Source organism: Diceros bicornis, chromosome 34, assembly GCF_020826845.1.
Source record: "Diceros bicornis minor isolate mBicDic1 chromosome 34, mDicBic1.mat.cur, whole genome shotgun sequence".
NCBI lineage: Eukaryota > Metazoa > Chordata > Mammalia > Perissodactyla > Rhinocerotidae > Diceros > Diceros bicornis.
The window spans coordinates 26180842-26205348 of NC_080773.1; the positions used below are offsets into that span (position 1 = coordinate 26180842).

General features: G+C 46.8%; 1 protein-coding gene across 2 annotated transcripts; it reads right to left on the minus strand.

Annotated features, from left to right (window-relative positions):
• Positions 1–230: 230 nt before the first annotated feature.
• Positions 231–14988, minus strand: KLK13 (kallikrein related peptidase 13). Of its 2 annotated transcripts, none has more exons than XM_058529962.1 (6): positions 14919–14988; positions 14294–14367; positions 9328–9517; positions 8741–9009; positions 7227–7363; positions 231–732 (listed from the first exon to the last, which is right to left on the minus strand). In XM_058529962.1, the coding sequence occupies exons 2-6, from the start codon at positions 14343–14345 to the stop codon at positions 496–498; spliced, it is 885 nt and encodes a 294-aa protein (XP_058385945.1). In that variant the 5' UTR covers positions 14346–14367; positions 14919–14988; the 3' UTR covers positions 231–495. The 2 variants fall into 2 exon arrangements, with proteins under 2 accessions (XP_058385945.1, XP_058385946.1); XM_058529963.1 differs by lacking the exon at positions 231–732 and adding an exon at positions 4255–6075.
• Positions 14989–24507: the final 9519 nt, after the last annotated feature.

Sequence of the window (24507 nt, forward strand, 5' to 3'; positions counted from 1 at the left end):
TATATACTATAGTATATATACTATATACTATACTATATACTGTACTATATACTATAGTGTATATATATATATATATATACTGAGTATATATATATATATATATATATATATATATATATACTCAGCCATGAAAAAGGATGAAATCCAGCCATTTGTGGCAACATGGATGGACCTTGAGGGTATTATGCTAAGCAAAATAAGCCAGAGGGAGAAAGTCAAATACTGCATGATCTCACTCATAAATAGAAGATAACAATAACAACAAACAAACATGTAGAGACAGAGACTGGATTGGTGGTTACCAGAGGGGAAGCGGGGAGGGAGGTGGAGAAAGGAATGATTCGGCACATGTGTGTGGTGATGGGTTGTAATTAGTATTTGGGTGGTGAACATGATGTAATCTATACAGAAATCAAAATATAATGATGTACACCTGAAATTTATATAATGTTATAAACCAATGTTACCTCAATAAAAACAAATTTAAAAACAAATTTAAAAAAGTAAATAAATCATGGGAAAACTGAGGCATGGAGAAAGTGAATAAGTCGTGCGCTTAAATAAGTGACAGAGCTGGGATTCAAACTCAGGCAGCCTGGCCTCAGAAACGAGGTTCTTTACTATGTCGTGCTGCTTCTCCATTGATTGGGAAGTTGCTGTGTGGAGAGCCTTTAAATGCCAATCTTTCATTCTGTCCTCCCAACAGCTCTGAGCAGTAGGTCCTGTTGGTACCTGTGAAAATTAATAAACAGAAACCTCATTTAAAATGATGTCAAAGGGGCCAGCCCCGTGGCTTAGCAGTTAAGTGCGCATGCTCCCCTACTGGCTGCCCGGGGGTTTGGATCCCCGCACGCACCGGCACACCGCTTCTCTGGCCATGCTGAGGCCGCGTCCCACATACAGCAACTAGAAGGATGTGCAGCTATGACATACAACTATCTACTGGGGCTTTGGGGGGAAAAAAAAGGAGGAGGATTGGCAATAGATGTTAGGTCAGAGCCGGTCTTCCTCAGCAAAAAGAGGAGGATTAGCACGGATGTTAGCTCAGGGCTGATCTTCCCCACAATAAATAAATAAATAAAATAAAATAAAATGATGTCAAGAAGACAGAAGGGGGAGCTCTCACATCCTATGACTTGGCCAACCCAACAGAAAGAAGAAAGACTTCCTCTTCTTGCCCAGCAAGAGCTCAGCCAATGAGAGACTGACTCAGCCCGTGAAAACCCACCACACTTGGAACTCCCAGTCTCCTCCAATGAGCTCTTTGATTCCAACAGCCCTCCCAACATCCTCTTCCCCTCTATCAAAGAGTTTCTATTCCCTTTGTTGCTTGGACCTTGCACGTGGCTGACCATGGTTGCAGATCCCAAACTAGAATTCTTTGTTGATCCTGAATAAACTCATTTTTGCTGGAGAAATAACTGGCTGTCTATTTGTTTAAGGTCAACCTACCAGATAAGGAAACTGAGGCTCCCAAAAGATAAAGATCCTTCAATCCCTAACCAGATCATTTGGACTCCAACCTCTGTGCTTCTAAACACCAAATTCCAGTCTCCCTTTGTAGGAACCAGAGACGATCAATCATCCTTGACACATGCCTCACCTTCACCCCTACGTGTATAGTTGATCCTCATTATTCACGGATTCCAAATTTGTGAATTCACTTACTCGCTAAGATCTATCAATACACCCAAACCAATGATCACAGGGCTTTCGCGGTCATTCACAGACATGCACAGAGTGGTGAAAAGTTTGAGTCACCTGATGTGCATGAACGTAAGAGAAATCTAAAATAGTAAGGCGTATGAGGAAGCTATTCTGGTTTAAACCTAACTTGGTCTGAATTTTATTTTAACCAGAGCAACCTGATTTATGGCCTGACAAACATACACTGTACATCTGCTTTACCTCACTATCCAAAAGCAAAGGATGCTCTCTGACGTCAATACCAGGACTCTTTTGAAGATAAGTTTTTCTTCCTGGAAACCAGGGTCAAGTTGGCCTGCTGTGTACGTGCCAAACTACAGCAAAATATCTCCTTGTGATTTTGAAAGAATGTATCCCTGTCATGCTTGATGTATGTTCTTTATTGTGAGACATTGTATAATCATGCTGCAAACCACGTTTCTCCGGAACGCTTTCTCCCTTGGTGGAGACTGCCTCCCCAGATCGAGCAAAATTCCCCTTCTGTCTCCTATCTATAGGATGGTTATTGGTTATTTGCACTGACAGCACGTTCTCAGCTGAGGTTGAAGAAAGCAATGCTTTGCCTTCTCAGTTCAGCTCTCAATCTGCACACAAGTGTCCTTTTAATGCTCAACTTGGTGCCACTTTTTTTTTTTTGCATTTTTGTGCTTTTTCTTGATGATTTCACTGTTTTAAATGCCTCCCCACCCCCACCCCACCGAGCATATCTCTGAAGTGCTGTCCAGTGTTCCTAGCACTGAAGTGCTGTCCAGTGTTCCTAAGTGCAGAGGTGTGCCTTGCAGAAAAAGTATATGTTAGACGAGCTTCCTTTATGCTTGAGTTATAGTGCTGTTGGCTGTGAGTTCAATGTGAGTCAATCAATGATGTATATTAGACTAAGTGTCTTTAAACAGAAATACAAATGAAACAAGGTTATCTATTCATTGGTTGACAGGAACGTGACCAGAGGCTTGCAGGAACCTGCAACTGTGTTTCCCCTAAGGGCAGTGGTTCGACATTTGCTAACTCAGGGCTGGCAGTGACTTTATAGAATGTAACTACCGTGACTAATAAGAATCGATTGTGTCACTAAGTTGCATTGATGTTACTGCAAACTCTCTCCAACCCATGCACATCTTTTCATCTCTCCTGGCCCAAGCCATGGCCCTGCCCTTGCCCACATGATCACTACAGTCAACTCCAGCTTGGCCTCCCTTGCTTCCACAGCCCCTGCTCCTTTGTCTTCACCTCCCACCCAACAGCCAGAGGGAGGATATGATCTCAGATAGGATCCTTCCCCTGTTCACCACTGCTCAGGGGCTTGCCATCACACCGGAAGAAGGACCAAGCTCTGTCCCACTGCCTAAAAAGATCCTGCATATTTGGCTCCAGCTGAATCCTCCAATCGCAATCCCTGCTGAGGAACTCCTGTCATCATTGCTCTGTGGTCTCACTGGCCTTCCCCAAAGATCCTGGAATAAGCTCAACTCAGGGACTTTGCCCCCGTGACACCCCTTTTCAGGGATATTTACCCCACTTTTTGCAAAAGTGGCTCCCTCCCATCTTTTAGGATCTTCAGCCAAATGTCAATACCTCCTCTGAGAAGCCCTCCCTGACCACCTCACTGAAAATAGCCTTCTCCCCTAATTCTCTAACACAAAACCCTGTTTATATCCTTTATGGGCTACATTTATTAACACATAGAAATCATCAATCTGCAGTTATTTAGTGTATTTGTTTGTTTTCTGTAAACCCCCTGAGGGCAGAGTTTATTGCCACTTGGCTGTCCAATAAACAGTTCAAAACAAAGACTCTTGACCTTTCCCTGCAAACCGGTTCCTCCCAGAGTCCCCCCATTTTAGTAAATGGCAACTCCATCCTTCCAGTTGCTCAGGGCAAAGCGTTGGAGTCATCCTCGACTATCCTTTTCTCGCATTCTCCATCTGACATCAGCAGACACTAACAATTCCTTCAAAAAGATCCAGAATCTGACCTCTTTTTTTTTTAGAATACAGGTTTATTGTTTTTTTTATTTTCCCCCAAAGCCCCAGTAGATAGTTGTATGTCATAGCTGCATATCCTTTTAGTTGCTGTATGTGGGACGCGGCCTCAGCATGGCCAGACAAGCAGTGCATTGGTGCGCGCCCGGGATCCGAACCCGGGCCGCCAGCAATGGAGCACCCACACTTAATCGCTACGCCACGGGGCCGGCCCCAGAATCTGACCTCTTAACTCCTCTGATGATATCACCCAGTCCAGGCACCCTCATTTCTGGCCTGGGCTATTGCAATTGCTTCCACACCAACCTCTTCACTGGTCTTCAGACAGACCAGGGAGCTTCCTGCCTCAGGGCCTTTGCACTCGTCATACTCTCCCCTTGGGGTATACTATCTGCTCCGCATATATGCACCTGGTTCCCTCCCTCCATCCTTTTGGTCTTTCTTTAAATGTCACCATCTCAGTTGAGTCTTCTTCCCAAACCATCCTATTTAAAACAGCAGCTCCAAAAAATAAATAAATAAAAAAAAAATAATGAAATAAAATAGCAACTCCATCCACTCTCTCCAAACCAATATTCCCTCTCCTTCAACCCTGCTTCATTTTTTTTGCCCTGGCACATATTGCCACCTGACAGTCTATTTCTTTTGTGTGTGTGTGTGTGAGGAAGATTAGCCCTGAGCTAACATCTGTTGCCAATCCTTCCCTTTTTGTGAGGAAGACTGGCCCCGGGCTAACATCTGTGCCCATCTTCCTCTACTTTATATGGAACGCCACCACAGCATAGTTTGACAAGCGGTGCGTCGGTGCGCGCCCAGGATCTGAACCTGTGAACCCGGGGCCGCCAAAGCGGAGCGAGCGCACTTAACCACTATGCCACCGGGCAGCCCGACAGTCTATTTCCTTATTCATCTTTTTTATCGCTAGTCTCCCCGAAAAGAATGTAAGCTCTGCAAGGGCGGAAGTTTTTGTTTAATTCACTGTTTACCCCCTGTGTCTGCAGTGGTGACTGGCTCAAGATAGGTACCAACATTTGTTGAATAAGTAAACAAAATTGTATTTACCAACACCTAGGAGAGTGCCTGCACATGGTCAGCACCAAATAAATGTCCACCGAGAAAAATAAATGAATGCAACACTGTTTGGACACTCTGCAAATCTGAGGGGTTGTTATTGATATCCTAAGGTAATATTTTACAGGAAACCATGCAAATAATAATAGCGGTAAGCGCTCGACGTTCATCTTTGTAACAATGCTATGAAGAAATGAGCCCCATCTTGCAGATGAGAAAGCAGAGGTGATGAGTTTTACGACTTATTCAAAGCAGGGACTCCAGTGGCTTGAGCATTTAACCACTGTAGTTTGGGATCGTGGGCAAAGATGAAACGGCACGGAGCATTGAAAAGGGATGTTCATGGAGGAGATAAAAGGACAGAATATTTGGTTGACAATAGGGTCCAGAAAGGGAGACACCTTGGGGTACTGAACCCCATCACTCTAGAGTCTAGAGTGCTGGTGGTCTTTAACGGACATGGGGATTCAGAGACCGAATATTGGCAGAGGCTGGATATTGACAGAACATGGGACGTAGGTAGGGATGGGACACTTGGGAGACCCAGAACTGTGTGAGAATGAACCATTATGAGGATCCAATGTGAGCTGTGATGAATCACTCAGAGGTGCACAGAATGTTGTTGGGGCAGAAGATTTGGAGCATTAGAGAACATTTTCAGGATGAAATGTCACGGGTGTCCAGAACCTTCTTGAGTACAAAACGTAGAAGGATCTAGAATATTGGCAATGAATAAATATTTGAAGCGGTATGGGATGTTGTCAAGGAAGGTCCGTTCACAGGACATAGGATATTGTTGAGACGAGCTGATGGAGGTATTTGAGTGTTTCGCAGATAGACCATCCAGATGGCGATCTGGGTTTACGTTGAAACAGTTGGGAGATCTGGAACGTTGTCTGGGTTGGGACACTCAGGAGACTGGGATGTTTCTGGGATGCAACGTCTGGGAGCCCATGATGTTGGCAGTGACTGAGTGCTTTTGAAACATCGAGTGTCAGCTGAGACTGGACATTTTGAGGTCACGGATCACTGGTTCAACTGGAGCACTCTGAGAGAGGCAGAGAAGGACTGGGCAAACCAAATAGGGAGGGCATGGTGGGAGGAAGGAGGCGGGTAAGTCAACTGACTCTTACTGCAGGCCCTTCGTCCATTTCTGCTTCTGCGTTGCCTGTTGTCGGATTGTTTCTTGGATCCATGAAACATATTGAGAGACTCGGGTGTAGACTCCAGGCCGGTTGGGCTGCCCGCATGGGAAGTCTCCCCAGGAGATGATACCATAGAGGGTTCCGTTACAGACCAGGGGGCCCCCGGAGTCGCCCTGAGTCAGGGAGAGAGAGAGAGAAGTGGGGTCCTCGCTGGGGCTAAACAAAGGCAGACATGGGGACATGTGGGGAGAGAGTGAAAGATGGAGAGAGATACCCATGGAGGCAGAGATATAAAGAGACAGAGGAATATGGAGAGAGAGTGAGAGACCATAACAGAGATACAGGGATGAGAAACAGAGATAAGAAGACAAACACAGAGGGACAGAGAGACAGGAAGAGAGAAGCAGAAAGACAGAGACAGACAGACACTTCTGTGTCTCTCCCTGTTTTCCTGTTCCTCAGTCTTAATAAAGTGGTGACAGCTTACCTCATACACACGTTTTTTGTTCCCTGGCACCAAATCCCACCTTCCACTCCCCGTCCCCCCAGCCCTGCTTTGGATTTATGGTTTCTCCCTGCGGTCTTACTATTGAATTAACCCAACCACATCTGGGTAGAGTATGCAACACACGTGTATGTCCACTTCCCCTGGGCCTGGGGCAAACATTACTAATTGATAAGGTACACATCATTAATTCATTATCATACTCTTTCCCACTGAACCAAAACTCAATCAGTCTAGTGAGAATCATGCTCAAGATGTTTATGTAAACTATAGGAAAAGAGATGTTCTCTCTTTCCGATGGGGTTGCTTAGAGGGTGGGACGTAAGCCCAAAGCTGCCGGGGCCATCTTGCTATCGCATAGGAAGAGCTTAATTGAGAATGAAGCCAAAACAGAAGAGAGAATAGCTGAGAGTTAAAGGGGTACAGAGTCCTCAACACATTATTTGTGCACCTGGATCCATCCATGGATGAAGCAAGACACCCGTGGACTTTTCAGTTACAAAAGCCAGTGTTTTGCTTAAGCCAGTTTGAGTTGGGTTTTTGTCAGTTGCAACCAAAAGAATCCCAATCTTTATGCATCTTGACACAAGGATCGGGGCAGCCACTGTCAATCAAAGCCCAGGCTTAACATGAATTATCTTTGCCAGCCATGAGTACTCCCTTTTCATCTTGATCTTCTATGCTAGGGAACATCTCACCTTACAAAGACTCGTTCCCCCAAGGCTGGAAGCAAAAATCTTTTCCCCCAAGCACGTTTTCACACTTCCATTCTGGCTTCCCATCCTGGCCCGTGGCAACCCACCACCCCTTTGGCCTCACCTCACAGGAGTCTTTGCCACCCTCTTTTGCGCCGGCACACAGCATGTTGGGTGTGATCTTCCCTGGGTAAACTTGACGACACTCCTCATCTGAGCGTAGCTGGATGTTGGCACATTGCAGGGTTTGAGGGAAACTCACTGGGGAGGAGGGAGAGGAAGGTCTAAGCACATCTGCTCAGGTAGGCTATGGGGTGGGATTTGAATGGACAGAGAGTTGGTAGAAAAATGGGGGAAGAGATGGGATATGTAAATGGGGGAAGTGATGGAAGAGACAGTAATGTGGAAATGGGGGGAGAGGTGGAAGGAAAGATGAGGAGAAAAGTGGAGGGAAAGATGGAGAGGGATGGGGCAGGTAACTGGGAGGGAAGAGAGATAAATGGGGAGGTAGATGAGGAGAGAGGTGGAGCGAGTGATGGGGAAAGAGAAAGAGCTGGAAGAAATAGGAAGACAGAGACGGTGAGAGATAGAGAAGTGGAGATGGGGAAAACACGAGGAGGATGGAGAGAGATGTGGGAGGGTAGGACAGAGCCGTGGTTAGAGAGACGGGGCGTGTTGGGAGACAGATATGGAAACGAGACTGGGAGACAGCTAGAGACTACTATGGAGATGCAAAGAGCGCTTGTTGCTATAGAGACCAACTTTATCTTCGTATATAATTTATACAAGGGATATATTTATTTATATTTTATTATATTTAATAAACATACTTATCAATAAATTAAATTTACTTTCTAAATTATAAATATTTATATTTAAATATATTTAGAGTGTATATAACATCTTCTTTATAAGTATATTTAAATAAATACACAAATAGATCATCTATAATTTAGAAAAATCTAATTTATATAATATAATTTGCATATTTATCCACAGGTCTATAATTATGTATATTTATATAAATATATCATGTATATATATTATATAGTACATTTTTACATATTTATATATTTTTACATATTTTATAAATTTATACATTTATCTAAAGAACATATATAACTATATATTATGCATAATATATAAAACATATATAACTTTATATATTTAAATAAAGGATATAACTATACATTATGTATGATATATAACATATATAGCTTTATATTTATAAATTTATATTTTTATATTTATTTAGGAGATATATCTTTATTTTTTTTATTTTTTAAAATTTTTATTTATTTATTTTCCCCCCAAAGCCCCAGTGGATAGTTGTATGTCATAGCTGCACATCCTTCTAGTTGCCGTACGTGGGACGCGGCCTCAGCATGGCCAGAGAAGCAGTGCATCGGTGAGCGCCCGGGATCCGAACCCGGGCCGCCAGTAGCGGAGGGCACACACTTAACCGCTAAGCCACGGGGCGGGCCCTGAGATATATCTTTACATATTATATACATATCACATATATAATATATAACTATATATACTTATATTTTTATATATAAAGAATCCTCCTCCAATCTACCCTCCCATCTCTGCCCATTCTCTGTGAGACCTCAGGCCACTTGTGTGGTTTCATACCCTGGGGGCTGGTGGTGGTGCCCCAGCCAGACACCCGACAGCAGGTGCCGGGGGGGAGGCCGTCATTGTGGGAGAGGGGCAGGACGCGGATGTGACTCGTGAGATTGACTGGTGACTGCAGCTCCAGAAGCATGATGTCGTGGTCATGGTTCAGGTGGGTGGGGCTGATCTGGTATCGAGGGTGGGGGATAGAATGGACTACCTCCCTCACTTGCTCTCCAGCCTCCACATGCCCCAGAGCATGCTTGCCCAGATAAACTCTGTACTTGCTGTGGGTATAGGAAAGTGGTGGTTAGAGGAGAGGATGAGCCCATCTCTATCCCCATCCCAGCTCCAGCCTCTTCCACATCCCACCTTCCTCATCTCCAAACACATCTCCTTCCACATCCTCAACTCCAATCCCATCCAAATCCTCTACTTTGACTCCATTTTTACACCCAACTCTCGTATCTCCACCCCAAATCTCATTCTCACTCTCGTATCCACCCAACCCTAACTCCAACCTCATCTTCAAATCCAAACCCACCCCACCCAGCACCCCACTCCCACTCTTATCCACGTCCCACGCTTCCCTGGCCCCCACATACTCCTTGAGACAGTGTGCGGCAGTCAGGACCCATTTGGGGTGGACCAGGACTCCTCCACAGAGCAGCCGCCCTCGCACTAGTAGGGCTGCCTGCCAGGGCTGAGAATGGGGGAGGCAGGTGTAGCCACCAGGGAGAAACCCACTGGTCCCATTGGTGTTGTTGAGAATCTTGGGAAACTCTTGAGAGATGCCTGGTGAAGAAGAGAAATGTTAGAGAATTGGGTCCAGGGAGAAGAGGCCTGGCATTGTGGATCCTGGGCGGGGAGAGAGGGTCAGAATTTTGCTCTGGGTAACCAGGAACTGATGATTCATTTGTTGGCCTCTAGGAGTTGCCATTTTCTATGTAGTGGAGATGAGTCAGGACAAAGAGGTGACATTCTTTTCCGTAGAAGTGCCAAACCCTCCATTGGGGTTAAAAGAAGAGTTCATGGAATGAGGATGGTTCTGATAGGTAAGCAGAAGGCTGATTTTCTCCCCATCTGCATTTTCTCTCTCATTTCACCGTGGGGATGGATTTCAGGATGTAGAAGTGAACCGTCCCTACATATCTACTTACATAGGCAGTATCCATACATCTATCCATCTATCCACCTATCCATCCATCCGTCCATCCACCCATCCATCCATCTGCCTATCCATCCATCCATCCATCCGCCCATCCATCCATCCATCCATCCATCCATCCATCCATCCATCCATCCACCTATCCATCCATCCATCCACCTGTCCATCCACCCATCCATCCATTCATCTATCCACCCATCCACCCATTCACCCATCCAACCATCCATCCTTTCAACACATATTTAAGGGTGACTCTATGGCTTTAAATACCATCCACAGACTAACTACACCCAAATTCAGTTCACAGGACTCTGGAGCATCCGACCCTTGCTGGCCTCTTTGGCTCCATCTCCCACCTCTCTCCTCTTCACTCACTCAGTTCCAGACTCATGGACCTGTTCTTCAAGCACACCAGACCCTTGATACTTGCTGCTTCCTCTTTCTGGACAGTTCTTTCTCGAGACCTGTGCTGTTCAATATGGTAGCCACTAGCCACATGTGGCTATTAAAATTTGAACTAACTAAAATGAAATAAAAAGTTCATTTCTTCAATCACACCAGTCACATTTGAAATGCTCAAAAGTCCCACATGTCCAGAGGCCACCGTATTGGACAGTGCAGGCATAGAACATAATACATATGTATGAAATACTCTACTCGGTGGCACTCAGAATCTAAAGCCATCCCTGATCCCTGGCCACCCGGTCTAATATCACCCCTCCTAGCTCCCCAGTCATTCCCTCTTATATCTCCCCAGTTGATTTTCATCGGTGCCACAATCACTATTCATTTCTTTTTCTATTTGTTCCCATTTATGTTTTTTGTAATGTCCCCATCTTGACTGTAAACCCTACTGACAACAGGCGCTTAACTGCTTTATTCAGTGCTGCATCCTCAGTACCTGGTACAGTGTCTGGCACACAGTAGGTGCTCAATGAATGAAGGTTGTGTGTGGCAGGCACTATGCCTGGCATTGGAGGCACAGCAGTTGACAAAGGGACAGAGAAAGTCCAGTCCTGAATGTGCCATGATCCCATACGAGTCACCAGCCCCAGTTTTCTCAGCTGTAAAGTAGGAAAAGTCATAGTTTCGTCTCTCATGGGGCAGTTGTAGGATTCAACAAGATCTTACATCTAAGACACACACAGCGCCTGTCACAGAGCAAGCACTCAGTAAGTGGGGATTGTTATTATTAACTACAACAGGGGGTCCCCAGCTCTGTGGCCAGCAGGTCCCTTCTCCCTGGGCCAGCTTCCCCACCTACATAAATGGTGGGATTAGGCCAGTGGTTCTCAGAGTTGGGACCGGGAGTCATGGTGGGCACAAGGTCATTTTAGGTGGTACAGAGATGAAGTGTGAGCAACGTCAGATTGCACCCTCAGAAACCAAATCGTCATCCAGTTCTCTTTCAATCCTGATTTTGTTAAGGGGAAAGTCTCATGATGGTGCTAATAGGCTCTTAACACCTCTCTAATCCTCACTGAGCTCACTTTTTAAAACCAGGAGGAAGTAGAAGCCTTTGTCCAGCAACCTAAAATTTGTTGATTTGAACCATCTGAAATCATTGTTTTGGGGGAGGTCAAAAAGGATCAACTGTTGGTAATTTCAGGTGGTCCAACCCAATAAACATATTGTTTTTGTTTCACTGTGTGAGATTTATTTTTCTCTCTTACCTTTTTGATAGGTAATGGAAAAGTAGGCTGTTTTCCATTTAGGACAGTGATATAAACTCACTTTTCTTTCTTTCTTTTTTTTTTTTTGCTGAGGAAGATTAGCCCTGAGCTAACATCTATTGCCAATCCTCCTCCTTTTTTTCCCTTTTTCTCCCCAAAGCCCCAGTAGATAGTTGTACGCCATAGCTGCACATCCTTCTAGTTGCTGTATGTGGGACGCCGCCTCAGCATGGCCGGAGAAGCCGTGCGTTGGTGCGCACCTGGGATCCAAACCCGGGCCGCCAGTAGCGGAGTGCACGCACTTAACTGCTAAGCCACGGAGCCTGCCCCTAAACTCACTTTTAATATCCTTTAAGCAAAGAAAAAAAAGAAAAGAATTGACGCTAAGCAGACCATTAGGTCCAAAATAATGAAGATGGTTTGCCAAGGCGTAAAGTCCAGGATGTGGGGGACAGGGCAGGCGGCGTGGATTAGGATCCTGACTCAGGCACTGTTGGTGTCTTTGGAGCAGGACTCTACTATCTCAGAGTTTTGGGTTTTTTTAGCTGTAAAACTGGAGTAATTATAGTGCACCTACCTCATAAGACCACTGAGGATTCCACAAGGGGATGCCTTTGGAGCTCCTAGCTCAGGGCGTGACACACAGGAGGGGCTCAGGTCATGGGCACAAGTCCTGGGAGTGTCGCCAAAGGAGAGAAGCCACCCCACCTTCAGGCCAAAGGTGGTGCTGGATGCCAGGTGCCCTCAGATCCCTCTCTCCTTTGGGTCTCAGCTCAAGGGTCAAGTCCTTCCTTCCAGGACAGGAGCAGCCATTACATCTCTAGGCTCCTTGACGCCGTCACTTCATGTCACAGTTGTAACTAATTATTAACTAATTATTTGGGTAATTGAATAACATCTGCATCCATTCCCTCTAGGCTCTGGGTGCTGAGAGCAGGAACTGTGTTTTTGGTCAACAGCTATTTGTTGAATGAATGAATGAATAAATGATGCACAAATGGGGTTTCCAGAGAACTTGTCTGCAAAGGCAGGGAAAGGGGCTTAAATGAGAGAAAAGGAATCTTTGGGGACCAACTCTGGGTGGAATCAGATAGGTTTCGGGTCACCCCAAGGATTAACGGAAAAACAAACTAGCAGGTTCTAGAAGGGGCTAAGAATAGAGAGAGAACACAGTCGTGTGTCACTTAACGATGGGGATACATTCTGAGGAATGTGCTGTGAAGCGATTTCGTCATTGCACGAACATCGTAGAGCGTACTGAAGGGGAACAAAATTTGCCATCACAAAATGTGTCTCTAACATGAGGACTATTTTAGGCTGATTATTTTTAAGAAACAAAAAACTCAGAAAGTTTTTCTTGTTCCTGCCCCCTTAACTGTCTAAAAGAATTCAGATTAAAAAACCTGTCTCAGGAAGTGAGCTATCATCTTAGCACCACACGAACTAGGTAGTAGACAGGGAGGAACCTAGAAAAGCCTGTATGTTGGGCTCCCCTCTGTGTTTCTGTTTCTGTGTGGCCAAATAAACACTTGTTTTCCAAACATCCGCTCCTTTTCAACTGCCTTCCTTCCCTTTGAAGTCCCTGACTCTCCCCACCTCCAACATCTTTTTTTTTTTTTTTTTTTGCTGAGGAAGACTGGCCCTGGGCTAACATCCGTGCCCATCTTCCTCCACTTTATATGGGACGCCGCCACAGCGTGGCCTGACAAGCGGTGCATTGGTGCGCGCCCAGGATCCGAACCGGTGAACCCCGGGCCGCCACAGCAGAGTGCGTGCACTTAACCGCTTTTGCCACCAGGCTGGCCCCCCAACATCTTCTTTTGTCTTTAGCTGAGGATGGTATTTAAGGTGAGGGCTTCAGCCATTTTGGAGAGTTACTGGGTTTTCCTGGGTTTCTCCCACGTGTACATGTTATCAAACTTTTGTTTGTTTTTCTCCTATTAATTTGTCTCATGTCAATTTAGTTCTTAGACCAGCTAGAAGAAACTAGAAGGGTAGAGGAAAATTTCTTCCTCACCTGTAGTACTTACGCAAACCTACATAGTTTGTGGTACTTAGATTATATGGGACTAATCCTATGGGACCACCATTGTATATGCAGTCCATCTTTGACTGAAAGTCATTTAAGTGGGACATGACTGCACTACTAATAAAGTAATAATGACTAGCTTTCCAATCCTTGCTACCTACCATGCACTGAGCACCTGATATGCATTATCTCATTTTAATATTCACAACAACCCTTTGAGGTAAGGACTTAAATGTTCCCATTTTACAGATGAAAGAAAGAAGCTAAGTTACTTGCTCAGAGTGGCAGCATCAGGATTTGAACCCGTGTCTGTCTGTCTCCTCTAACTCGCAGAGAGGCCTTGAATGTGGGAGGGGCTGCTATGAGGTAGCGATTGGAGGGTGGGCTCTCCAGTGCTGAGTAGGACACCCAGGGAAGGGGCTGGCGGGGAAGATCCAGAAGACTTAAAAATAGTGGTGGGTGCCCAGCTGGGCTGGGATGCCCCTGGGAAGGGTCTGGGGTCGTTGGGGAGAGTGGGCTGACCCCAGCCGGAAAACCAGGTCACGCAAGGATAAGCAGGAAGCTGTCAGGGCCATCCCGCGGGACCGGCCTGAGCGGGCAAGGGGCGGAGCTCGAGGCTACCACGCCCCCTCCCCTCGGCCTGACCCCTCCTACCATTGTCCGGAGTGGCCACCCCGCCTCCACTCCCCGCGCATTCTTACCGCCTGACAGGGTCACGGTCAGGAAGGCGGTCATAGCGGCCAGGGGCCACATGGCGACTCCGGGGTGGGCGGGCCTGAGACGTTGAAGGAGGTGTTAAGGGCTGGCTAGATCCCCCATCTCTGGAAGCCCCCCCACCTCTGCTCCTGCACTTCTCAGTCTTGAATTTTTCCTCTCCTGCACTGAGAGCTCTGACTCTGGAATCTGCATTCCCTTTCCAAACTTATCCTCGGTGGGGGGCCCAGTAACGAGGTGGGGGGGCGGTGTGCACCCCCCTAGGACACCGGCTTGCTGTCCCTCACCCCAGGTGGCCTGCCCTTCCACCCCTGCCCCCCGGGAGCTAGGTCCTCGGTCGGCCCTCCTGCCCCTCCCTCCCCCTTCTGCGTCCCCAGTGCCCTCTCTTAGGGTCGGTAGGGACACCTGGTCTCAAACGGAGGTTCTTATCTTTCTGCGTGCTTCACCTCTCTCCATCTCTGCAGATTTCTCTCTCTGTAACTGAGCCTCTGGCTCCCCTCTCTATCTCCCTGACTCAGCTATTCTCCCTCTGTTCCCTTCCCTCCTCTCCTCTCCTTCCTCTCCTGCCTCCTTCCCTCCAACGCTCCCGCCCCCGCCCCTGGGGGACCCTACCTGGGCGAGGGGCCCGGGTGAAGAGCTTCTGCCGCCAACTGCTCCCAACTTCAGCCCGGACCCATGGCTTTTAACCCCTGAACTCCCTCCCCCAGCGCCCTCAGAATTTCCCTGTTGTTGGCCTCCCCCTCTCCACCCCCAATGGCTCGGCAAGCAGTCACCAGGCACCCCCCAGCCTGGGCTTGGCCCTCCGCTGGGGGCGGAGCTTCCAGGACAAGCTGGGACCTAGATCTGGCCCCGCCCAAGCCCGCGTTGAACCCACTGTGAATCTTCAGGCAGCAGGACCCACCTAGAGGGAAGGGGACAGGCCAAACCCACTCCAAATCCCCATGACCTGCCCTAACATCAACACATTTTCCATCCCACTTTCTGATCTCCACTCCAGCCCCGTGCATATTCCACCCAGATGGCCATTTTCCACCTTCTTTCCATATACCTACCTAATCCTAACCACACCCCTTACCATCAGCCTATCCCTCAAATCCAGTCCCATCATCCAGTCCCATCAAAAATTATCTCAAATTTATCTCTCAACACCAAACCTGACACATCCAAATTTCAGTCCCGAGCCTCATCTCCAGCTCCAACTCCAATTCCAGCTCTTTTTCTTCTGAAAAACACAAGGACGCCCAAATGTATTCTACTGTTTCCCCCTCCCCAACCATCAGGCACAAGAAGGGAATCTTCAGATAGGTGGGTATAAATCACCTGTCTTGGATTTGGATGGGGGTGGGGATTGGGCCTGGGAAAGCAATATTTTGGACCAATGGCCTTTTAGGAACAGGGCCAGATGGGTTCAGGGAGTCCACGGGGCCGTAGGTGGAGAAAAGGGGGAACTGGAAAGCTCTGGGGGCCATGATGGGGGGGAAGAGGAAGCAGGAAGAAGTGGTGTTTTGGGAATGAATAGGCGGCTCCTGGAACTGTGACAGGGTGGGACCGAGAGTTAATCTGGGGTGGAGGGGGCAGGATTAAGGATTAGGGAGGACAGAGGTGGGGTCAGAATTTGGAAGAAAGCCATGGATGGGGACGAGATAAAGTCTGGAAGGAGAGAGAGCAGTGGTGTCACAATGAGGTTAAAGGGTTGAGATGGAAGGAGTGAGGATTCACATCAAAACTGGTATGGTCCGTACTGGGGGAGTTAACGTTTGGATGTAGGGATCAAAACTAGTGTTAAAAGACATATATTTTTGAAGGGTCTAACCATGACTCTCCTACATATTTAAAATGAACATGTCAAAGATTTTATTTTGATTCATTAATAAATGATGGAACTAGCAAGATGTTACGAAGAACCACACATGTGTAAGCAATAAGGAATGTCGAAATGAATTTATAGATAGATGCAAATACTGGCTTATTCTATATGGAGGGGAGGGAAATGTACTTCCACCTGACAAAACTCATTTGCACGGTTATGGACGAGAATTATTTGCATTGCTATCAGCTATCTATAATTTATAGAGTTGCAAAGTAGCTCAAAGACAGTAAAAGAAGCAGAGACCTCATAAAATCAGATAACTCATCTAATTTTCCATCCAAGACACCTATTGGGTCCATCTTAAAGTCTTTCACAATTTTTCCCTATTCTAGGACGAAAAGTTTGTGGTCAGGTTTAGGATGGGTCTGATGGTCATCACAGCACTGGGAATGCAAGTGAGTTTGGGGAGGAGAATGGATATGGGGAGAGGAGGGAGTTGGAGTTGGTTTTGGGGGTAGGATTGGAGTGTAGATGGGAGGGATCTGGGGATAAGGTTGTTGATAGAGTCCCGTTGGGTTGGGGCTGGAGATGGTGCCAAGTTGAGGTTTTAGATGGGGAGGTATTGAAATACAGTTGAGTTGGTGTCGTGGGTTGACACTGATAGTGAGGACTAGACGTGAGATTGAATGTTATGTGCTAGGGTAGGGTTTTGGTGGGAGTGGGCTGGGTCATAGCTGTGAGCGCCTCTCAAAGTGAGAGAAAGGCCACTGTCCTTCTCCACCTTGAAACCACCCCACGTCCCAGGGCTGGACCCAGAGTGGGGACTGAGTTCACTCTTTTTGAGTAGAGTTGGGTTCAGACGAGTGGCAGGAGGGAGGATGCCAGATTGAGTAAGGTGACAGGCTTGTATGGGAAGTCAGGGTAGCTGTGCCCTCTTGTGGCCTGGGTCCATGCTTCCAGAAAAACCTTTCTCATTTGGGAAGGGTTGGAACCTGGAGTGGGGGTGGCTGGCTTTGGCATTTGCTAAAAAGTGAGTAGCAGGTCAATGATGATACTAGGGGTTCTGATTGGCCAGTTCTCAGGTTGGCTGATTCTCATTGAAGTGAGTTCATGGACTCACAGAGAGTTGGGTGCATTCCCCCCTCACTTGATCAATAAGGCAACTGGAGTGGAGGGCAGTGAGCTGCTGAAAGTCACACACCAACTGGACCAAATCCAGGAGTACTGTCCCCCCACAAAGAGCAGGGCAGGAGAAAGAAGAAAGGACTAGAAAAAAGATGAGGTGTTCCTAGTGGTTCAGAGCTCAGACTCTGGAGCTAGACTGCCTGAGTTCAAGTGACATGACCACTTGGTGCCTCAGTGTCTCATTTGTAAGATGGAGCTATCGACAGCAGCTACCTTGTAAAGGAGGGTTAAATGAGTTAATATTTGTAGGTGCCCAGATGAGAACCTGGTGCGGACCAAGGGCCACAAATGTGCTCGTTAAATAAGTAAAGCTGGAGAGATGGAGGTAGCCCGAGGTTCCTGGATGCCCCACCCTAGCTTGGCTTCAAAATGGAGTTCTTTGTCAAGCAGAAACTTGAAGTTCTGGTTGGAAGTGCTGGCTGGGACTAGAAAGTTGGCCCCACACCCAGGCCTGGGGGAGAGGCCACAATGCAAACCTGAAGGGAGGAGGAGACAGAGAAAGAAACAAAGGGGTAAATACACAGAGATAGAAGGACAGGGTGGATGGGTAGAGGACAGAGGAAATGCGAAGTGCTACAAAGACATAGAGACGGAGAAACACTCAGGGAGAAACCAGACTCCTGCTCCTGGAAAGAAAAATGCACAAGGAGTTGAGAGACACCAATTCTTCTTTTAAGCCGGATCCGTGTTATTAAGGATGTTAGCCCCAGTCATCACCTTTCCCTGCAGCAATGACATACCACTTTTCACCCATCGAACAGCAAGAATTAGAAAGGTCACTCTTGCCACCTACCTGCACCTGCGTCTGTGTCCACATCCTCTGTCTCCTCTCCCATTTCTATAGATGAACAGTCTGCATCTCCAAGACCCCTCTACTTGTGCCTGGTATTCCATCCCCTCTGGCTTCCTTGAGGACATTGTTGCAGTCAGCAGTTCTCTGCTCCTTTGCCTGCATCATCAATTTTTTTCCTTCCCCAGTGAGCAGTCCATTAACATGCAAATGTGCTACAGTTTCTCCCATCTACCATTAAAACAATAAAAACAAACCAAAACAAAACAAAACCCTGTTCTCTCAACCTTCATGCTCTCCTTCAGCTCCTGGCCCAGCTGTTGCTCCCTTGACTGCAATTCTTCTCTAAAAAAGTTGGCTACACTTACTGTCTGCAATTCATCTCCTGTTCTCTCATGAGTACACTCCATGAAGGCTTTCTCCTCCACTACTCCACCAGCTGTGCTCCTGCTAAGGGCACCAATAACTCCCATGTTGCCGGACCCAGTGGCCAGCTCTTTAGGGTTCATCTTACTTGAGTTATCAGAAGCATTTAACAAGTGGATCATTCCCTGTTCCTTCAAAGAGTTTCCTTCCTCAGCTCTGGGACACTATACCCATCTGGTCTTTCTCATAACTCACTGGCTGCTCTTCATCCATGTCTGGTACTGTTTTCTCCTCATGTCCCCACTCTACGTGGTGGAGCATCCCAGAGCTCAGCACCTGGCCCTCTTCTCTCCTCTGTCTACACTCACTCCCTTGGTGATCTTATTTGGTCTCATGGCTTTAAATACTATCTACATGCTGACAACTCCCAAATTTACGTCTCCATACAGATCTTGCTGTTGAACTCTTGATTTAACATCCAACTGCCTACTCAACATCTCCATGTTCAAAACCAAACACCTACAACCTGTGTGTCCATTGATGGGTGAATGTATAAAGAAGAATGTGGTATATATATACAATGGAATACTGCTCAGCCCTAAAAAAGATGAGATCTTGCCATTTGTGACAACATGGATGGACCTTGAGGGTATTATGCTAAGGGAAATAAGTCAGACAGAGAAAGACAAATACCATATGATTTTATTCCTGTGGAATCTAAAAAAACAAAACAAACTCATAAACAAAAACAAAAACAAAAACAAACTCATAGATACAGAGAACAGATTGGTGGTGATCGGAGGGGAAGGAGGTTGGACAGTGGGTGAAATGGGTGAAGAGGGTCAAGTGTATGGTGATGGATAGTAACTAGGCTTTTGGTGGTGATCACCTTGTAGGGTATACAGATGTTGAGTTATAATGATGCACACCTGAAACTTATATAATGTTATATACCAGTTTTACCTCAATAAAAACAAACAAACAAACAAAACTCCCAAAAACCAAACCCCTGTCCTCCAGCCTTCTCTTGTTCCAAACAGGCTCCTCTTGTAGTCTTATTCTTCTCAGTAGATGGTCTTTCCATCCTTCCATTCCCCGGCCAAAACCTTAGTCTCATCCTTGAATTCCTTTCCTCACAGGACACATCCATTTTGTTACCAAACCCTGTCAGCTCAAAATAGATCCAGAATCTGACCATTTCTCAACAACTTCCATCCTTGCCAGTCTGGTTCCTCTCAGCCACCATCATCTCTCACCTGAATTATCATAGGTCTCTTATCTGGTCTCCTCATTTCTGTCCTTGCCTGCCTACGCTATATTTGCGTCACAGCAGCCAGAGAGACCTTTCAAAATGTATCTCAGGGCAGGTCACTACTCTTCTCAAAACCCTGCAGTGCCTCCCATCTCTCTCAGAGTGAAAGTCATGTTTCCTTATGGTGGCCTTCAAGGCTCTAGACGATCTGGCCCCCAATAGTCCTCTGACGTTATCCATCCTCTCCTCTCCTCCTGGCCCTGTCATGCCAGGCACACTCCCATCTCAGAACTTTAATACCTGTGGTTCCCACTCCTGGACCCCCCTTCTAAACCAGATGCTGCATGGTTTCTTCCATCCTTGTCATCCTCTCCATGAGGTCTTCCTTGACCACCGTAGTTGGGGGTCCCCAAGACAGGGTCAGTGAATCACTAGAAGGACTTGCAGAACTCAGAAAAGCTGCTATACTCACGATTTTGGTTTATTACAGGGAAAGGATGGAGATTAAAGTCAGCAAAGGAAAACGGCACACAGGGAAGAATCCAGGAGAGACCAGGTGCCATCTTCTAGTGTCTCTCCCAGTGGAGACGTGCAGACAGCGCTTCTCCCAGCAACGTGTGACAGCACATAGAGAGTGTTGCCCACCAGGGAAGCCCACCTGAGCCTTGGTGTCGAGGGTTTTTATTGGCGGTTGGTCACACAGGCACATGGTTGTCTGCCCTCATGACTGACCTTCGTGTCCAGCCCCCTCCAGAGGTCAAACTGATACAACATGCCCCAAGGCCTCCACCATAAGTCACCTTATTAGGACAGATGCTCTGGCATGGCCCAAGGCCTTCAGGTCATCAAAGACATTATTATCAGGCAGGCTATTTCAAGGGTTTAGAGGTTCCCTCCCAGAATCCAGGCAAGGGCCAAACCTTTCTTTGTAATGTGCAGAGGCTGGAAAACCCAGGCCTGCTGAGTTAACCCTTCACTGCACAACCACTCACTTAAAATTGCAACCCTCCTCTGACGTTCTCCACCCCCTTCCTCTGCTTTGCTTTTCTCCATGACACTTAATTCCCATCTGTAATACTTGATGTTTTGTTTATTCATTTGTTTCTTGTCTCCCTCTCCTCTAGAAGTGAGTTCCTTAAGGACAGAGGTGTGTTTTTTTTTTTTTTAATTTTATTTATTTATTTATTTTCCCCCCAAAGCCCCAGTGGATAGTTGTATGTCATAGCTGCACATCCTTCTAGTCGCTGTACGTGGGACTCGGCCTCAGCATGGCGGGAGAAGCAGTGTGTCGGTGCGCGCCCGGAATCCGAACCCGGGCCGCCAGTAGTGGAGTGCGTGCACTTAACCGCTAAGCCACGGGGCCAGCCCAGAGGTGTTTATCTGTAGTAGGATTTAACGAATATTTGCTGAATGAATGAATGAACTACAGGCATCGTTGAGGATGTGAAATTCTTCTCATTTGGGCAAAAATCTGCCAGTACTTGGTGAAATTGAATAAGAGTAAGACTTTTGGTCCCTTGGTCCTGCTCCTGTGAATATTTTGGGGAAGTCTTCTATAGGTCCATAAGGGGCATGCCCCCAAATAGTCATTGCGCAGTTGCTTGGGTTGTGGAGGGAACCTAGGTGTCCATCACTGGGGCATTGGGTCATTAAACATGGTGGATGTATATCATGGAGTGGTTCTTCTCAAACTTTCATAAGCATTGAGTCCTCTGGGGATCTTGTTAAAAATGCAAATTCTGGTTCGGTTGGTCTGGAGGAGGGTCCAAGACTCTGCACTTTTAATAAGCTCCAGGGGATTCCGATGCTGCTGTTCTCTGGACCACATTACAAGAAACAGGAGTATAGAGTAGAGTAGGGCTATCCGGTAGAACTTTCTTCCATGATGGAAATATTCTATTCTTCTGCGCTGTCCAATATGGCAGCCACTTGCCCCACATGGCTATCGAGCACCAGAAATGTGGTGAGTGTAACTAAGGAATGGAATTTTAACGTGGATTAAATCTAGCTAATTTTAATTTAAAATTTAAATGATCACATGTGGCTGGTGGCTATCATATTGGACAGCATAGGTTGAGAAGACTCTGTGGCACTGAGAACCAAGAAACTAGATGAGCAAACAGCAACATGGCTAGATTGTTAAAACAGTGTTTGGTGGAATAACGTCACCAATTTAATACCACAATGTGACTCCTCACCTACAATCACCTTCCTTGGTACTCTGTCTCATTAAATCTAAAATACCATTGATTGGATTTGCACTATTATTTTGTATACCACTAAGAAAGAAAAGGGAGCTTTCCATCGAATTGTGACATAATGCTAAAACACCATCAGTTGTAAGATGCTTCCTGATTTCAGAGATGTTAAAAATATGAAAGGAGGGGCCAGCCCGGTGGCGTAGCAGTTAAGTTCCCGCATTCCACTCTGGTGTCCCGTGGTTCACCGGTTTGGATCCTGGGCCCGGACAGATGTACCGCTTATCAAGCCATGCTGAGGCGGCGTCCCACATAGAGCAACTAGAAGGATGTACAACTGCGACATACAACTATCTACTGGGGCTTTGCGGAGAAAAAAGAAAGAGAGGAAGATTCGCAACAGACGTTAGCGCAGGGCCAATCTTCCTCAAAAAAAAAAAAAAAAAAAGAAAGGAATGTGCGTCTGAGAAGCAATAAAATACCGTACTCAGCCACCACAGCTGGGAGAACGGGTTGGAAATCAGATTAAAGTAATCTTCCATCTAAATTACTTTTACTCAGCTTTCTAGAGGGATGCAGGCTAAGAATTACAGCATGGGCCATACCGTTTCTTCACCTCACTGGGGGCCCGAAGCTACCCAAGTCTGTTTTTGTCCTTTTTCTTCCACTTGTACAGAAGAAGAGCTCATATGGCTGCCACGTCTGAGAGCCACAGTGTTTCTGCATCACCTTGACAGAAAGAGCAGCCTCCGTTTCCCAGCGATCTTCTGAGCTGCTGTAGGCACGCAGGCCCCCGACCTGCCACCTGGGAACTCTCCAATCCTGTGCTGTCCCCCGCAGCACAGCAGGTGAGCACCTGTGAGGCTGGTGCAGCCTTCTACTCTATCTCAACTCTGCAGCATCCAAGCACAGAACTATGAAAAGACAGACACTAAGACCATTAGGTCGTTCCCAGGCAGACCTGTCCTGCAGTGTGCCAGTGGGGGTTTAACCACAGCTCTCAGAAAAGAAGCCCTGATCTGCAGTATTTGCCAATTTCTGTGGTGTAAATCATCCCACTGGGGCTGATGGGAAGCTCCCGATTTGACGTCACTGGGCACGGAGTTGGGAAGAGACGCCCGAAAGTCCACCGTTACAGACGCTGTGTGTTGTACAGACACAAATAACCTCAAAGCATAGATATTAGTAAAAATAATTAGGACTTGAGAGTTTTCAGTATTTATTGACTTTGTTTTTACTATACATGATTTAATTGTCAATTTATGTAATTCGATTTTTCATAATAGCTGTTTAGCAACCGGTTCAGAATTCCTGAAAATCTGCCAATAGGCTTTTACGGGCTGGGATGAGCTGGCTCCGGCACACACTGTGCCTGCTGCCCGGCCCAAATTTATTGGCCTTTTTACTCATAGAGACTCTCTACTTTACTTTTAAATTACGTTGACTGTTTCCTGTCTATCACCTCCTGCTACAATGTAAGCTCTGTGAGGAGAAGCATTTAATTGTGTCTGGCTTGTTCACATCTCCACCCCCAGCACCTATACCAACATCTGGCACCGAGTAGGGGCCCAATAAATAGATCAATGTCTGGCGCATAGTAGGGCCCCAATAAATAGTCGTTGAATGACAGTAAGAAAGAGAATGAAATTCATAACACAACGATTTCATGCAAATTACAAACCAGGCAATGCGACAAGGCACGTTTTCCAAGAAATGCACGGTATTTGAGGCCATTTGTGTCGGCGCCTGTGGGGAAGGAGGGCACCAGAGGTAAGGATGATGGGTGGAAATAAATCAATAAAATGAGAGCAGAGCTCAGCTAGGACTTGAACTCAAGGGTGTGATTAACTCAGCTCTCCTCACCTGAGATCTGATTAGGAAAAAGAGGCCCTCTAGTTGCACAGGGTTTTCCAGGAAACGGTGAGTCTTTGCCCTCCCTGCCCTGAATCTCAGCAGTTGCTGCTCACAGGACCCGGAGAGGAGGCTAGGGGGGCAGTCCTGCTCAGGGTCACACTGTGGGGCTAGGCGTCTCCTTCTGCCACACCAGACACAATGGATGGGGAGGGGTGCAGGCAGACCCCCAGGGAACAACATGCACCCTCATTCAGCCACTTGTCTTGTCAGAACATGATCCCTGGCTGGGCACACTGGGGCCGCTGTGTATATACCCGTTGAATGAGTTAAAGGAACAGATGAACGGCATTTACTGTTATTCAATTTTTATTATCATTATTTATCCGGTTTTAGAGTTTTGAAAATTGCCTTCTTTGGAATATGGTGTCAGTTTGGTGCCTTCAGGTTCTTGCCCTCTGTGTCTAGGGGGGTCTTGAATAATGATGGTGATGTTGTGGGGGTGGGGAGAGAAAACCTGAAGGAACTGATCTGGGAGAGAAGAGTTCTGAGCTAAGGGTCAAGATCTGGATGCTGGGGACCAGGACTCCAGGGTCTGCTGGAGGAGGAGGCTGGGGGCCTGGAGTCTTGAGTCTGAGGGAGGAGGGTCTGGGGGAGGAGGAGGGGCTGGGGGCCTGGACCCCTGGGTCTGAGGGAGGAGGAGGCTGGGGGCCTGGAGACTTGGGTCTGAGGGAGGAGGGTCTGGGGGA